At 42.9% G+C, this 16,931-nt stretch overlaps 2 protein-coding genes across 20 annotated transcripts in view; both read left to right on the forward strand.

Moving 5' to 3' along the window:
• Nucleotides 1–11,424, forward strand: part of FNBP4 (formin binding protein 4) — a 37,181-nt gene extending 25,757 nt beyond the window's left edge. For 4 of the 11 annotated variants that reach the window (XM_064576426.1, XM_064576428.1, XM_064576427.1 and 1 more), the window contains 3 exons: nucleotides 5,514–5,630; nucleotides 6,461–6,618; nucleotides 10,371–11,424. In XM_064576426.1, the coding sequence (XP_064432496.1) occupies nucleotides 5,514–5,630; nucleotides 6,461–6,618; nucleotides 10,371–10,461 (366 nt within the window). In that variant the 3' untranslated portion in view covers nucleotides 10,462–11,424. Of the gene's footprint in view, nucleotides 1–3,237; nucleotides 3,275–5,513; nucleotides 5,631–6,460; nucleotides 6,619–10,370 lie in introns of those variants that run through there. The other 7 variants (XM_064576429.1, XM_045893665.3, XR_010406867.1 and 4 more) reach the window with 6 other exon arrangements.
• Nucleotides 11,425–12,639: 1,215 nt separating this feature from the next.
• The window catches only part of AGBL2 (AGBL carboxypeptidase 2), a 43,807-nt gene continuing 39,515 nt past the window's right edge, over nucleotides 12,640–16,931 (forward strand). For 2 of the 9 annotated variants that reach the window (XR_010406868.1, XR_010406869.1), the window contains exons 1-4: nucleotides 12,640–13,480; nucleotides 13,887–14,019; nucleotides 14,287–14,350; nucleotides 15,382–15,516. Coding sequence is in view for 6 of the 9 variants with exons in the window: in XM_064576436.1 (XP_064432506.1) it covers nucleotides 13,984–14,019; nucleotides 14,287–14,350; nucleotides 15,382–15,516 (235 nt within the window). In the remaining 3 variants the exon portion in view is untranslated. Of the gene's footprint in view, nucleotides 13,481–13,886; nucleotides 14,020–14,286; nucleotides 14,351–14,370; nucleotides 15,517–16,931 lie in introns of those variants that run through there. The other 7 variants (XM_045893667.3, XM_064576437.1, XM_045893666.3 and 4 more) reach the window with 5 other exon arrangements.

Consider the following 16,931-nt stretch of genomic DNA (forward strand, 5'->3'; position numbering starts at 1 on the left):
TATTTTGTACCCATTAATATAGATTTATAATTATTTGTACGCTTTTGTCTTTTAAATTCTGTAGGAGAATAAGTAGAGTTACAAACCAAAATCATAATTTTACTGGTTTTTATATTTGTCCATGTATTTCCTTTACCAGAGAACTTTATATTTTTGTATGACAAGTTACTTTCTAGCATCTTTTCATTTCAACTTGAAGGACTCCGTTCCCTTAAGCATTTCTAATAAGGCAAATCAGGCAGTAATGAACTCCCTCAGCTTTTGTTTATTTGGGAACATCTTAATTTTTTCCTCATTTTTGAAGGAGAATGTTGCCTGGTATAGAATTCTCAATCGGCTCTTTTATTTTTTCTTTTCTTTTAACTTTAACAACTTTAAATACATCATCCTTGTGTCTTTTGGCCTATGCCATTTCTGCCAGAAATCCTCTGATAATCTTACTGAGGATCCCTTACATGACAAGTCACTTTTTTTTCCTGCTTTGTAGATGCTCTTTGGCTTTTTTTTTTTTTTTTTTAAGATTTTATTTATTTGACAGAGAGAGACACAGCCAGAGAGGGAACACAAGCAGGGGGAGTGGGAGAGGGAGAAGCAGGCTTCCCGCGGAGCAGGGAGCCCGATGGCGGGGCTCGATCCCAGGACCCTGGGATTATGACCTGAGCCGAAGGCAGACGCTTAATGACTGAGTCATCCAGACGCCCCTCTCTTTGGTTTTTGACAAGTTATGTCACAGTGTGGTCTTTTGATCCTACATGGAGTTTGTTAGGCCTCTTGGATATGTATATCCATGTCTTCCTTAAACTTGGAGATTTTTTGGCTATTTCTTTCTCTTTTTATTTTAAAAAAATTTTTTAAATATATATTTTTAAAGATTTTATTTATTTGACAGAGAGCACAGCAGGCAGGTGGAGAGGGAGAAGCAGTCTCCCCTGAGCAGGGAGCCCGATGCAGGGCTCGATCCCGGGACCCTGGGATCATGACCTGAACCGAAGGCAGACGCTTACGACTGAGCCACCCAGGCGCGCCCCGCCTTTTTGAAGTAGTCTCCACACCCAGCTTGGAGTCCAGAACAGGACTTGAACTTGTGACCCTGAGATCAAGACATGAGTTGATACCAAGAGTCAGACGCTTAAGTGACTGAGCCACCTAGTCACCCCATGGCTATTCTTAAAATAAGCTCTGCTCTTTTCTTTCCAGCCTCCTGGGACTCCCATAATGCATATATTGGTCCACTTAATGGTGTATTATAAGTCACTTAGACCTTGTTCATTTTGCTTCATTCTTTTTCCTCTGCAGACTCAGTAATTTCAAATGACCTACCATGAATTTCACTGATCCTTTCTTCTACCTATCAGTCTGCTGTTGAGCTAATGAATTTTTCAGTTCACATTTTTCAACTTCAGAATTTCTATCTGGTTTGGATTTTTTTATTTCTATCTCTTTGTTAATCTCATCTTGTTCATGTATAATTTTCCTGATTTCCATTAGTTCTTTGCTGATATTTTCCTTGAGCACATTTAAGACAACTGTTTTAGGGCTGTCTGGGTGGCTCAGTCAGTTAAGCGTCTGCCATCAGCTCAGGTCATGATCCCAGGGTCCTGGGATGGAGCCCCACAGTGGGCTCCCTGCTCGGCGAGAAGCCTGCTTCTCCCTCTCCCACTCCCCCTGCTTGTGTTCCTGCTCTCGCTGTCTCTCTCTGTCAAATAAATAAATAAAATCTTTTAAAAAAAAAAAAAAAAAAAGACAACTGTTTTAAAGTCTTTATCTAGTATGTTTTCAGCATGTGTTTATGGTTGGTTTCTAGAGATTTTTTTTTTCCTTTGAATGGGTGTGTTTCCCAGTTTCTTTGTGTATTTTGTAGGGTTTTTTTTTTTCTTTGTTGAAAATTAGGCATTTGAGAAAACAACTCTCTCCCAGTCTTTGCAGCCGGGCTGTATTTGTGGAAAGAGCTTCATTAATGAGCCCCGCATGAAGGCTCAGGATCTTTACTTGGGCTTTTTCTGGGCATTTGTATTCCTTGGATTTGTGCTTTTTTTTTTTTTTTTTTCCCATTCCCCTGTATACATTCAATTTTAATTTTGCTGAGTCTCACACCTGCTTTTTTCCTAGGAGCCTTACATGCTGTATAGTATTCCTCTGCCCATAATTTCTTGCTCCCAGGTATCCACATGACTGCAGTTTCCCTATGGTTTTCACATGCCACAGTGCCTGCCATTGCCTTTCATGGCTTCCAACCTGAGATCCAAAACATACTGCCATTCCTGCTTGAGCTCCAAGTTAGGCATTATACAGAAACCAGTCCTTCAGGCCGCCACAGACAGGGTAGAACATTTCACCCTTTTCCTTCCCTCCTGAAGGAGGGAACTGAGAATTGGCTGTTTCACCCCAACCACGTGGGAGAGGGTAGTGCAAGGGCAAGCAGACATGCCACAAAATTTCCTGCTGTTTTGAGTGGGGCTACTATTTTTTTTTTTTCCAAGATTTTATTTTTACATAATCTCTACACCCATTGTGGGGCTCAAACTTAGAATTCCGAGATCAAAAGTCTCATCCTCTACCTACTGAGCCACACCCCAAGTGTGGCTTCTTGATTGAGTGTTCTCTTGATTGCTGTAGCTCTTCAGCTCATTTTCAGAGTTCCCATAAAGTCATTTTAGTCAGTCTGTATTTGTTCACAGTAATGTTTCTGTGAGGAAACAGGGCCTGGAGCTTCATAGTCTGCCATCATTCTGATGTCATGTCACACTCATGGGCACTTCTGAATGTCCTGATCACCCAGAAAAACTTTCTCATCAGCCTTTCTCCTCTGTGTTAGCACTTCATCTTCTGCCTCAACTGTAATCTTTTGTCCTGGGGGTCAACAGGGCAAATTCATTTGCCTTACCGTGTTTCAAGGAATCTTCTTGAATGGGTTATGCATCCACACCAAATAGACAATGTTTCCAGGTTAAACCACTTGTCCAAGTTGGTACCATGGTTTCAGAAATTACCTGGAAATGAAGCAAATATCATAGAAGTCAATAATAACAATTAAGATAATGTGTAAACCAGACTAATATCAAGCTCTATACCAAAGTATACACAGTTCTCCTGAGTCAGAATACTGTTTACCACCTCCATTTCTTTACTTTGTCCACCAGTCCCGATACTGTTGTTCTTTACACAGTTAAATGTTAGGACAGCCAGTTCTTGGGAATCATTTCTTTTACAAAGCCTTCCTTGACATTGTTCTTCCAGCCCGCCAGAGATCATTGCTTCCTCGTCTTTTCATGCAGTAAGTAATTTTTTAACCAGTCATGCTTTTATGGTCTTATAGTTTGGAAAATCCAGAATTCTAACTTGGTAATACATCATTTTTACATACTTGATATTAAAACAAATGATGGCCTATCTCTGTGTTGTATACAGGCCATTTTAAAAGAATATAAAATAGGGATGCCTGAGTGGTTCAGTCACTTGTGTCTGACTCTGTTTCGGCTCAGGTCATGATCTCAGTGTCATGAGATCGAGCCCCACATGGGGCTTCGTGCTCTGCTTGGGATTCTCCCTCCTCTCCCTCTGCCCCTCCCCCCATGCGTGTGCTCTCTCTCTCTCTCTAAAATAAATAAATAGGGGCGCCTGGGTGGCTCAGTCGTTAAGCATCTGCTTTTGGCTCAGGTCATGATCCCAGGGTCCTGGGATTGAGCCCCGCATTGGGCTCCCTGCTTGGCGGGAAGCCTGCTTCTCCCTCCCCCACGCCCCTTGCTGCTGTTCCTGCTCTCGCTGTGTCTCTCTCTGTCAAATAAATGAATAGAATCTTTTTAAAAATTGTTTAAAAAAATAATAAAATAAACAAAATCTTTAAAAAAAAATAGGGGCACCTGGGTGGCTTAGTTGGTTAAGTGTCCAACTCTTACTCTCAGCTCAGGTCTTGATCTCAGGGTTATGAGTTCAAGCCCCACATTGGGCTCCATGCTGGGCATGGAGCCTACTTAAAAAGAAAAGAAAGGGGGCCTGGGTGGCTCAGTTGGTTAAACCGCCGACTCTTGATTTCGGCTCAGGTCATGATCTCAGGGTCATGAGCTCAAGCCCTGCCTTGGGCTCTGCCCTCAGCGTGGAGTCTGCTTGTCCCTCTTCCTCTGCTCCTCCCCCCACACCACACACACTCTCTCTAAAATAAATAAATAAAATTAAAAAAAAAAAAAGGAAAGAGGGCGCCGGGTGGCTCAGTCAGTTAACCGTCTGCCTTCGGCTCAGGTCATGATCCCAGGGTCCCGGGATCAAGCCGCACATCGGGCTCCCTGCTCTGTGGGAAGCCTGCTGCTCCCTCTCCCCCGCTTGTGTTCCCTCTCTCACTGTCTGTCAAATAAATAAATAAAATCTTTAAAAAAAAAAAAAAAAGAATATAAACTCATATACTTAATGCCTCGTGTTCAGGAATATTTGAAATACATGTTTTCAGTCTTTTTGCTGAAGGTTTTGTGTGCAGCTTACTAGAAAATAAGTACTAACCATCCGGTCTTTATTCCTCTGACTGCAGTGTTCCCCTGTGAAAACGTGCATAACAGCCAGTGCAACTCTATATCCATGGTTTTGAATGTGATTGGCAATAAATAACTTCTAAAACATAACTAATTTTCCCATGACTGATAGGAATCAAATGTGATAGAAAATTTTTTTTCACAAATCCCAATAGAAGTCAAAATGAAGCCATAGTGACTACCCAGAGCTTTGTTTTTTAATCACATTTGCCAGTGTTCAGTGAAAGGTTATACCTCGGTGAGCCCTCTGTGCACATGTGACCGTTATTACTTCGTGTTACTTTTTATTCAGTTGGTTCCATGCTAAGCCAGAATGGTCTGTTTTGGTTGCTGGAAGGCTGTGTATGTAGTGTGTGAGGCTGTACCACAGGTGAAATGACAGACTAGATCGTGGGAAGGTGTGTGGAGCTAACGGTGTAAGCACAACACATGGGCCCTCATTTCCCCAGAAGGTTAAAAACTCTGAATTACAGTCAAAGTAGGGTATCGAGTTAGGGAGATAAGTAACAGAAGAAAGACTAAAAATATGAAACTTATTTTCTCAGATTTTTGAAGGCTTAAGAAATGTCTCTCACGTGCAGGCAGGAAGAATAGGTTGGGCCCCCATACCCAGTCCGAGGTGAGCACAGCTGCAGTTAATCACACCTGACCACTCGCGTGCCTGCTTGTCGTGCTTATGGTGTGTGACCTGGTCGGGTCTTCAAACACACAGTTCTGCTGGTCTTCAAAATACAGGGGATAAAGGGCGCCTGGGTGGCTCAGTTGGTTGAGCGACTGCCTTCGGCTCGGGTCATGATCCTGGAGTCCCTGGATTGAGTCCCGCATCGGGCTCCCTGCTCGGCAGGGAGTCTGCTTCTCCCTCTGACCCTCCCAACCCTCCCCCCCTCTCATGTGCTCTCTCTCTCTCAGTCTCTCTCTCTCTCAAATAAATAAATAAAATCTTAAAAAAAAAATACAGGGGATAAAATATTTCTAATGCATACGATTTGTCAGGCATTCTCCTTAGAAGCTTGGGATCCAATAGTGAGTCAGACAAACAAATCCTGTTTTTGTGGAGATTCCCTTCCGGAGGGCTGGAGAAGAAGGGGGAATGGGGAGACAAATAGGCAAGTATGTGCATGTTTGGTGCTTTAAAAAAAAAAAAATGCAGTGAGGCAAAACAATCAGTGTTAGAGGACAAAAAGTAGTCTTTGGGAGGTGGTGCTGTTTCAGATAGGGTGGTCAGGGAAAGCCTCTTAGCTAGAGTGCCTTTGAACAGAGGCCTGAGGGTAATAACAGAGCAAACCATGTTGGACATACATAGTTCTACTTTTCTAAGTATCACCAGCATATTTTTTTTTACTATGATAGTACATATTATAGATAATTTAGAAAATGAAGAAGAGCCAAAAGAATAAAAATAAAATCTTCTCTTAGAACTAATCTTACTAATATTTTGATGTTATATCTCCTTGCATTTTTTATATTTTGTTGCCATTGACTATGTTGCTCTTTACAGAAAAGCTGGCCATTTATTTCTCAGTTCTATTTTTCACTTGATGTGAACATGGCATCCATACTTGATGTGAACACGGCATCTATTTAAAACTTGCCAAAGGCAACACTGTAATTCTGAGCTGAGCTAAGGGCAACAGTTTTGAATTCCATAGAATAATGACGCTAAAGGAAATTTTTCTGACCCGATTTAATAAAAATATGTTTAAAGTTTTAGATTTTTTTTTTCTTTTTTACAGTTTTTAGATTTTCAACCAAGCATTAGGTGCATAGTTGGTAGAAATTTTTGGCAGGAACTTACAATGGTATTTATTTTCTGTGTTTCTGTCCCTTTGGTTTTAAAGTCCCCTTATTCCTTAGAACTAAGAAGGGATCTTGATCTTAGGTGGCTCTCATTTCCATGTTTTATGTATTATCTTCTTCCTGACCTTTAACCTTTGCCCTAGACAAAGAAGAGTAAAACCAAAATGCCATCTCTGGTAAAGAAGTGGCAGAGTATCCAGCGTGAGTTAGATGAAGAGGAGAACTCTAGTTCCAGTGAAGAGGACCGGGAATCAACCACACAGAAGCGAATCGAAGAGTGGAAGCAGCAGCAGCTGGTCAGGTACAGAGAGACTGCAGATGAGTGGGTTGTGCTGGTGGCTTCAGACACTTGTCATAGTCTTTGAATCACAGTCCTTAATGTTTGGTGTTTTTTTTTTTTTTTTTTACAAATGTATCGAAAGGTTTATAACTCACAGTAATGTTTATTTCCCTGTAAAAATTACGATTTACCCTTTTTCAAAATTAGAAATACCAGAGTTTTAACACTTTATCCTTCAAATTGTTTCTCTTAAGTAAAGGAGTGTTTTTAACTCTGAGCATACCAGGAAAAACAGATGTCCCTTTTACCATGTAGATCTAATAGACCCTTTTACAGTTTTTTTAAAAATTATTTTACAATAATTTAAGTTAAAAGGAGGGCGGCTGACTCAGTCCGTGGAGAATGGGACTCTTGATCTTGGGGTTGTGAATTCATGTTGCGTTGCAGAGATTACTTAAAAAGGGAAGGGGAGAAAACTCCATAAGAGATTCTGCTAAGAATTTGTAAACATAATTAACTCAAATATTTTTTTTTTCCTGGTTTTGAAGGTATATAGAGTAAACTCTGAGCAACATACTCATAAGTAGTGCTACTGTATTTCACATCCGTCTCGGATAGGTTCCAGCTTATCATTACTTCTGGTTCTCACACTTGCAACATCAATGAAAACATTTGGGAGAGGATCACCATCTTTTGTTTCATAATTCAAAACATTTTTATTTTTAGATATATAAATACCAATTGGAATGGTCATTATAAGGAAATTTTTTTGTTTCTAAAATGTCCATTTCTCCAGTTATTACATACCTGCTTTTAGCATTTGTCTACTTCAGAACCCTATGAAATAAATTGTAGCATACAGCATCATAAAACCTGGAAGATTCCTATCACGTGTCATTTTAGGGAAATGAGATAGTCCCGGTTATCATTACAAAATAATAGGGTGATGATGTTCCTTTTTTTTTTTTTAAGATTTATTTATTAGAGAGAGAAGAGCACAAGCAGGGAGAGCGGCAGGCAGAGGGAGAGGGAGAAGCAGGCTTCCCGCTGAGCAAGGAGCCCAATGCAAGGCTCAATCCCAGGACCTGGGATCATGACCTGGGCTGAAGGCAGCCACTTAACCAACTGAGCCACTGCCCCGCCGATGTTGTTCCTTTTTAATTCTTAGAAATTTTGTTCTTAGAAATACACTCTTCCGGGGCACCTGGGTGGCTAAGTCATTAAGCTTCTGCCTTCGGCTCAGGTCATGATGCCAGGGTCCTGGGATCGAGCCCCGCATCAGGCTCCCTGCTCTGCGGGAAGCCTCCTTCTCCCTTTCCCTCTCCCCCTGCTTGTGTTCCTTCTCTCACTGTCTCTATCTCTGTCAAATAAATAAATAAAATAGGGGGACGGGGGCGCCTGGGTGGCTCAGTCGGTTAAGTGGCTGCCTTCGGCTCAGGTCATGATCCTGGAGTCCCAGGATCGAGTCCCGCATCGGGCTCCCTGCTTGGCAGGGAGTCTGCTTCTCCCTCTGACCCTCCCCCCTCTCATGTGCTCTCTCTCTCTCTCTCAAATAAAAAAATAAAATCTTTAAAAAAAAAAAAAAGATTTAAAAAAATAAAATAAAAAATAAAATAGGGGGACGGACTAGATTGGCATCAGTGTTGCTGCACATGGGAACCACTAAAGGATCTTTAAAAGCTGCTTGGACTCCATTCCTCCCCCAATTCTGATTTAATGGTTCTAGGTTATGGCCTGGGCATTAGAATTTTTAAAGCTCTCATGTGCAGTGAAGCCTGACAAGCACTGGACTGGAAAACCACAGACTTGAGCCTGACAGCTTGGGAAATGTGTTGCAGTGCTGCTTTGTCAGGGAGGCTAATTAGCTTTGGCATTCAGAAGAAAGAGGTGAGGGGCACCTGGGTGGCTCAGTCGTTAAGCGTCTGCCTTCGGCTCAGGTCATGATCCCAGGGTCCTGGGATCGAGCCCTGCATCGGGCTCCCTGCTCGGTGGGAAGCCTGCTTCTCCCACTCCCCCTGCTTATGTTCCCTCTCTTGCTGTGTCTCTCTCTGTCAAATAAATAAAAAAATGGGTACTCAAGGGGCGCCTGGGTGGCTCAGTCGTTAAGCGTCTGCCTTCGGCTCAGGTCATGATCCCGGGGTCCTGGGATCGAGCCCCGCATTGGGCTCCCTGCTCAGTGGGAAGCCTGCTTCTCGCTCGCCCACTCTCCCTGCTTGTGTTCCCTCTCTCCCTGTATTTCTGTCAAATAAGTAAGATCTTTAATTAAAAAAAAGAAATATACTCTTATCAATCTCAAATTTGAGAAAATTCTTCTAGGATATGGTCCTCTTAATACCCATAGTCTGAAATTTTACTTACCCAGTGAGTTCTACCATCATAATTAGAATGTACAATGCCACTGTCTGTTTGCATTTATCTTCTGGCTTGTCTAATATTTGCGGGGTGGGGGCACCTGGCTGGCTCAGTTGCTATAGCATGCAACTCTTGATCTTGGGGTTGTGAGTTCAACCCCACGGTGGGCATAGAGCTTACTTAAAAAATAGTAATAATAATATTGGGGTGGGAGGGGACTATGAAGATGTTGCCTCCAGACTTTTTTACTACCTTGAAAGGTTGTATACTCTTTTTTTTTTTTTTTAAAGATTTTATTTATTTATTCATGAGAGAGAGAGAGAGGCAGAGGCAGAGGGAGAAGCAGGCTCCCCGTGGAACAGGGAGCCCAATGCGGGACTCGATCCCAGGACCCTGGGATCATGACCTGAGCCGAAGGCAGACACTTAACCGACTGAGCCACCCAGGCGTCCCGTTGTATACTCTATATTTGGGGCAGCACAATAAGAAAACTGAGGGGTACTGTTAGTGACAGTTGTATTGCACTTTTGCCTCATCCTTGTGGGTGATTCCATTATTCGGTTTTCTTATTATTTTTTTTGTCTTATTTAGTATTGCTGGGAATTGAGTAATGATTAATTCCTATAATTAAATAGCAGACTATTTCAAGATGATAGGTGGGGAAATCACAAAGATTCTGTAATTAGATTATTTTAGATTTATAAAAGGGTCCAATGCATCCATTCTAGTTATTGTAAGATAGAATCTGAGCTTAATCTATCTTGAAAATAATTGAATAAGCCATGAGGTATCAGTCCGTACAAATAGAACTGTTCAAAAGAGAATTTCAAAAACCAAAGCTTCCTGACAGTAAATTGAGGGCTAAAATATACCTTTCCTAAAGAATTGGAACTCTTTGGGACTAAGATAAACTTTCACAAGAATTGTCGTATTCCTGGGACACCTGGGTGGCTCAGTGGGTTAAGTGTCTGCCTTTGGCTCAGGTCATGATACCAGGGTCCTGGGATAGAGCCCCGCGTCGCGTCGGGCTCTCTGCTCCGCAGGGAGCCTGCTTCTCCCTCTCCCTCTGCTGCTCTCCCTGCTGTGCGTGCTCTCTCTCTCTCTCTGTCACTATTTGTCTCTCTCAAATAAATAAATTAAAAAAAAAAAAAGAATTTTACTCCTTCAGTGTGGCTTTAATGGTTACAGGAGATAGATAAAAGAAAATATGCATTTACGTGTTCATACAACTGTAGAGAGAGCGTGTGTGTCTTTGGTTGATGCATCAGAATTAAGAAATTTGATGAGTATATTGGTAGTTGAGAAACTTTCTGAAGTACATTCATGAACAAAGATGAGAGTTTCAGTGTCAGGTACTGGTTTTTGTGAACAGTTTCCTCCTTTTTCTTCCCAGTGAAGTAATCTGTGTGTTGTTTTCACAGTGGCATGGCAGAGAGGAATGCTAATTTTGAAGCGCTTCCTGAGGATTGGCGAGCAAGACTGAAGAGGAGGAAAATGGCTCCAAACACATAGTTTTGTGGGGGGGGCGGGGGGTTTTTTATTACTGATTTTTTTCTTCTTGGCGTTCAGTTCAGAGTCTTCACCAGTTTTACTGTTGTCAATAAACTATAAATGTTATGAGGGAGAGCATATGAATTTCCTGGGCAAAAGCATACACACGTACAGCGTTTTCACATTTGTGAAATGTAATTTTTGTTTTGCTGAAGGGTGAGGTTGACCGAGTGCTTTGACGTGGCTGCCTTTATTCTCACACTGGCAAGCTCAGCATATCAGGTACATTAACCTCATTGATCTGGAACATGTGATTCAGGAGTGTGATACATCAGCAGAGGACTCACTGACAAAAAGTGAAGGATTTTCCGTCTCATAGAGGCTCACCTAGTTCCTAGTGCGGCTCTCTCTCATTAACTTCTACTCCAGAACAAGTGCAATTAAGAAGGCAGCTCTGTATTCTGTTTTGCTTAACTGGGATTATCGGAATCTGACCTCTTCCAGCCTGCCATCCCTCAAGTGCTGAGGTATAGTGAGGCGTTTCCCTTGTGCTGACAGATGACCACACACTCTGGAGAGCTCTTTCTCACACCTAGAACTGGTAGCTCAGTCATTTCACACACTAGTGGCGGATTCAAATTTCAGTACCGGCAGCAGCAGGTGATCCTATCTTTAAGTTTGAGGATTTCCCCTCATCTGTGTGGCAGGAAATACAACAAGAGCCACTGTATGTATTAATGTGTCTCCATTGTCTTAACTTTGTTCCAAAATTCACCTTCCTTTTATGTGAATGTACTCTCCATAAAATTCCAGTATTTAAAAAGCAGTTTACTGTTCTGTACTTTCTGTTGTATCACAATCAGGTAAAAGTCACTTTAAACTGAAGAAACGGCAAATTGTGTTTTAAAGCTGTTTGTATTTCTCCAGTTTCTGGCCTTGTAAATTTGTATATATGCTCTAATAAAGCTTTTTTTATACTTCTGATTGGTTATCCTTTTGCTCTTCTAAGGCTGTTATTTCATGATTGTGTCATCAAGACTTGTTTTAAGGCCAGTCTTAATTGTTTTTTCTTACCAAACACAGCGTAAAGCATGTGTAAACATTGAAGAACAGCTCTCAGGAAAAAGAAGAGCGGCAGGATCTTGAGTCAGTGGGAGTAAGAGTGGGGGTGGGGACAGGGTGAGAAAAACAGGTTTCTGGCACCAGAAGGTTCTATGACTTAAATTTTGGAGCTTGTACTGTATAATATTAGCTAATGTTTGACCTAAAATCCTGGAAATGATGTGATGTGGTTTTGAAGATCGCTTTTTTCTCTGATTATAGAGGTAATCTCTACCTTGGTTACATTCATATAAAGCTAACCAAAGATAACAATTAATAGTTTGAATTTTATTCCAATCTATTTATTTGCATGTAATTGAGAAGTTTTACCTACTCGATGTCCTGTATACCAGTGCGTTGAATTTTATTTACCCATTATGTAGGTTGGGGTGACATTTTGTATACAAACTTTTTCTTGTAATTTGCATAGAGCAAATTTGAAGAAATACCAACTAGCAATTAAAGCTTTTGCTTTAACTGTCTAGCCGTTTTCTAGACTTGTAGGAATTGCTGCAGAGCACCAGTACCTTTGTCACTATCTTTTTGTTGTTGTTAGAGTGAACGAGAGAGAACACTGAGGGGGGAGATGCAGTGGGAGAGGGAGAAGCAGGCTCCTGGATAAGCAGGATGTGGGGCTCCATCCCAGGACCCTGGGATAATGACTGAGCCACCCTTTGTTACCATCTTAACAGAATGGAGCGCTTTAGAGTCTTAACAATTTGATGGTCAAAAAGTGTGGTTTCCGTTTTCTTGTAATTTTTCAAATCTAGCTATGGGGTGGTGAGATACAAGGTCGGAGAGGGGAAACCGCTCCTTTTGAGCCAACACCTGACAGTTAACCTAAAGCTAAGGAATGGCAAAGAAGTTTGGAATTTTAAGATTTATTTTTTTAAAAGATTTTGTCAGAGCGAGCACAAGCGGGGGAGTGGCAGGCAGAGGGAGAAGCAGGCTCCCAGCGAGCAAGGAACCCTATTTGGGACTCAATCCCAGGACCCTGGGATCATGACCTGAGCCAAGGGCAGACGCTTAACGACTGAGCCACCCAGGCGTCCCAACATTTATTTTAGAGAGAGCACGAAAGGGAGGGAGGGGCAGGGGGAGAGGGAGAGAAAATCCTAAGCACACTCCTCGGGGAGCCCGAGCCAAGGCAGGGCCTGAGATCATGACCTGAGCCCAAGCCAAGAATAGGATGCTTAAGGAAGTTAAGAATATTTTTGAGGACCACTAACTGGCATTGTATTCACCAATCCAATTTCGGTGCCCCAGAAGCGGGGCTGCAACATCGGATGAAAGGAGCAATGCGTCTGAAAAACCGGAGGCTGGCGCACCCGGGTACATTTCCCAGGGTCCCACCCGGCCCGGGAGGCGGGGCCTCGCTCCCCGGAAGCGTCCTGCCGCCCTGCCCTCCCGTTTCCGCCTCGCGGTTGCTAGGCTACCGGGGCCCTAGCCGACTGCGGTGGCGGGCGAGCGCTGGGAGCGTGTTCTCTGCTTGCTGCGAGGCTCGGCCGCTGTCCCCTGCAGTGCGGTGGCCTCCCGCCTCGCTTTGGCGTCTCTGCCGCGGCAGGCGCGGCGCACACCCCTGCTGCCGCAGACAGGCCGGGAGCGGAGGGGAATCGCACCCTTCCCTCTGCCCTCCTAGGAAATCTCTACGCTCCCTCTCCGACTCTTCAGAGAAACTACCCCTCCTCACCTTCCCCGGCACCAGGAAGCCCTGAACCCCTGAATTCCATTTTCAGGGCCCACTTCCCGGGCCCCTGACCTTTCTTATCTACTCCGAGGCAACTCCGTTGGATCCCTCCATCCCCATTTCTTTCACTTTCTTGTTGCGTCCTGGTGGTGGGCATCTCCCTCCTCCGAGAGGGAAGCATGGGAGCCCCAAGGGTCCAGGTGCCGCGGGAGGCCCAGACTGGAAGACAAGCCGCCCTCCCTCATTCCTCAGGTGTGCCTCCTCTGGGCCTCAGAGTAGGAACCAGTAGCCAGGTGCTTGTATGTTTGAGAGGCTGGATTGGCGGGGAAGAGGGAGCGCTGAGACAAGTTTTGTTTTGTTTTTGTTTTTTTAAGATTTTATTTATTTATTTCAGAGAGAGAGAATGAGAGAGAGCACATGAGAGGGGGGAGGGCCAGAGGGAGAAGCAGACTCCCCGCCGAGCAGGGAGCCCGATGCGGGACTCGATCCCGGGACTCCAGGACCACGACCTGAGCCGAAGGCAGTCGGTCGCTTAACCAACTGAGCCACCCAGGCGCCCAAGACAAGTTTTCTTAAAGTCGCGTGAGAGCCGCGCAGGTGGAGGACGGTGGGGTGAAATCGGCAGTTTTTTTTCAGTTGTCCTGCTCCGGTTTTTTAGCTTCTGTGTAATCAGCTGCCCTTTTGGAAACTGGGCAGGGGTTGTGGCCGGATGCCGGTGTCACTGACTTGTCTTCAGCATACCATGCAGAAGTAACATGTTCCCAGCATTGGAAACCGAGCTAAAGCAGGAGGTGGGTACACTCCCCTCTCCAGGAACTCCACAGAAATCCACTACTACTAGATCAGAAGGCATATTCTGGTGGCACCTTTTTGTGGCAGGAGATCTTGATCCCCAAGATAGAATAATTTGCGTGAATGTCTTTCACTTGGTTTGTTTACAGATGTCCTCAGGAACTCAAGAACGGTTGTCCTTTGCAACAATTCTTGTGTGCCTTTTGTTAAGAGTTCAGTATTATTTGAAAGGACTTTCCTAATCGATAGGGCTTTTCCTTTCACAGGCTCTTCCTGATCCCTATGAAGATTTTATGTACCATCATCTTCAATACTATGGCTACTTTAAAGGTAATAGCGTATTCTTACCGAGCATCACCTTTCCTGCCTTCATGGAGTAAATGGTTAGATTAACTGGAGACTTACATTTGGATAAATTAATGACAGATTTTTCTAGCACCATGAGGGAAAGATGAAGGGAAGTGAAAAGTACTTCCTTTCCCCATTGATCTGCTATGTCACCTCTTTTGAGTGCCTGTGTATACAAGGGTCTGTCTATCCTTGTACCAATATTTCTTAATTACACTATATGGCATTAAAATAGTCTTGATAATCTGGAAAGACATGTCCTCCATCGTGTTCTTCAGAAGTGTCTTGGCTATTCTTGCCTTTTCCATGTAATTTTACAATTAGCTTGTGATGTTTAAAAAATTGGGATTGCATTGTATCTGTAGATCAAATGTCACAAGAAATGAGAGTTTTCCAATACTGGGTTTTGCAATCTCTTTTTTATTTTTATTTGGGGAGGGTGTTCTGCAACCTATGAATATACTCTATTTCTTCATTTACATAGATCTTGCTTAATGTCTCCCAGTAAAGATTTATATTTTTTTCATGGAACTTCATATTGTTATGTTACCATAAATGGTATCTCTTTATATTCTTATTTTCTAACTTTGTTCTGGTATTTAGAAATAAAATTAAGTTTCAATATTGATTTTCTATCAACCTTATTAAATTTTCTTACTATTTCATTTTTAAAGTCATTTCTAATTTGTTGAAAACTGAATTTCCAGTTTGCCAGATTCAACAGAGCCCTCAAGACAAAGCAGCTTTGGGCACCTTTCTCTTTCCACCCTACCATGCTGCTTCTCAGGTCTCTCCTCACTGTAAAGTGGAGAAAATGAGGCTTCACTCACGGAAATTGGAATATGAAAGTTCTTTGGAAAATGGGATATATTCATTGTAAAGGCCTGTGGTGGTGATGGGTGGTAACAGAAGCAGTGGCAGTTTGGATAGTACCAGTGGTTTTGGTATTGACCTAGATGTTACAGGTGATGAGCCGGCCTTCCAGCACCTTTAATTACATTGCGTATTTGTAGCTCAGAGAGGCAGTTTACCAAACTCAGCCACGCACCAGCATGTTTGGAAGAAGAATCCTCGCTACCTGGTGAGTGGCTCTTTTGGGGAAAGAGAGGATGTGATACCAGACCCGCTGCAAAAGGAGAAGCTACTATGTGAGTAATGATCAGTGGGTGTGAACCCCAGAAATCTCACTGCCTTGAGCCACTCCTTGGGGTATTCGGGAGAACATGGCCTAACACGGCAAAAGCCAGAGGAACAGCCTTGGCCAGTTTCTGACATCACTCAAAAAGGTTATATCTAGATCCACTTTGGATTATAGGTTTAAATTAAAATACTATACATTCTGGATTACTTTTCTTCAAATTTTTGGAAAATTTGTTAACACTGTGGTCAAGACTAGCACAATGATTTTTACACAGTTTTGGCAGGTATATTTGTTAAGGCGCTTTATGGAAGAGTGGTGGAAACGAATTTCAGCTAGCTTAAGCAAAAATAATTTTGTAAAATTTAATTAATTAATTAATTAGTTAGTTATTTAAAGACAGAGAGAGAGAGGAGGAGCAGAGGGAGAGGGACAGGCAGACTCCCTGCTGGGATTGGAGTTTGAAGCAGGGCCCGATCCCACAATTCTGAGATCATGATTTGAGCTGAAACAGAGTTGGACGCTCAACCAACTGAGCCATCCATGCAACCCCCCAAAAAATAATTTTTCACAAGGATTTCACAGGTTCCTTCTGGAATCTAAGGGCAGGAGTACAGATGAATTTCTCCCTCACTACATAACCAACCAAACATCAATTCACTTTTCCCCATATCCTCCCTGATCCCAGTTCAAGCTACCATCATTTCTCACTATTGAAAGAGCCTCAATAATTGGCCTCCTGAATTCTTCTCTTGTTTCATGCTAACCCCTTTCAATCCATTTTCCATACAGCATTATTCTTTTTTATATGCAAATCTGTTTGTGTCCTTTTTCTAAGCCTTTGAATGACACAAAACCCAAAAGCCATAAAATACCGTTAATAAAGCAAAATAACAAACTTAAAAAAAAGATTGTGACAAATATGTCAAAGGATTACTTTCTTTAACATAGTAGCTCTTAATCAATATGTAGGGGCGCCTGGGTGGCTCAGTCGTTAAGCGTCTGCCTTCGGCTCAGGTCATGGTCCCAGGGTCCTGGGATCGAGCCCCGCATCGGGCTCCCTGAAGCCTGCTTCTCCCTCTTCTATTCCCCCTGCTTGTGTTCCCTCTCTCGCTGTGTCTCGCTCTGTCAAATAAATAAATAAAATCTTAAAAAAAAAAAATCAATATGTAAAAGATGACCAAATACAAAAATGGGCAAAAGACATGAGCAAGCCTTTCATAAAAACAAACACAGTCAGGGTGCCTCAGTAGCTCAGTTGGTTCGGTGTCCGACTCTTGGTTTCAGCCCACGTCATGATTTCATGGGTCATGGGATTGAGCCCTGAGACAGGCTCCATGCTGGATGGGGTGTCAGCTTGGGATTCTCTCCCTCTGCCCCTTCTGCACGTGCATATGCACGAATGGGAGCTCACTCTCTCTAAAA

This window comes from Mirounga angustirostris, unplaced genomic scaffold (assembly GCF_029215605.1).
Source record: "Mirounga angustirostris isolate CCGP_5_RB_7025 unplaced genomic scaffold, mMirAng1.0.hap1 SCAF_13, whole genome shotgun sequence".
NCBI lineage: Eukaryota > Metazoa > Chordata > Mammalia > Carnivora > Phocidae > Mirounga > Mirounga angustirostris.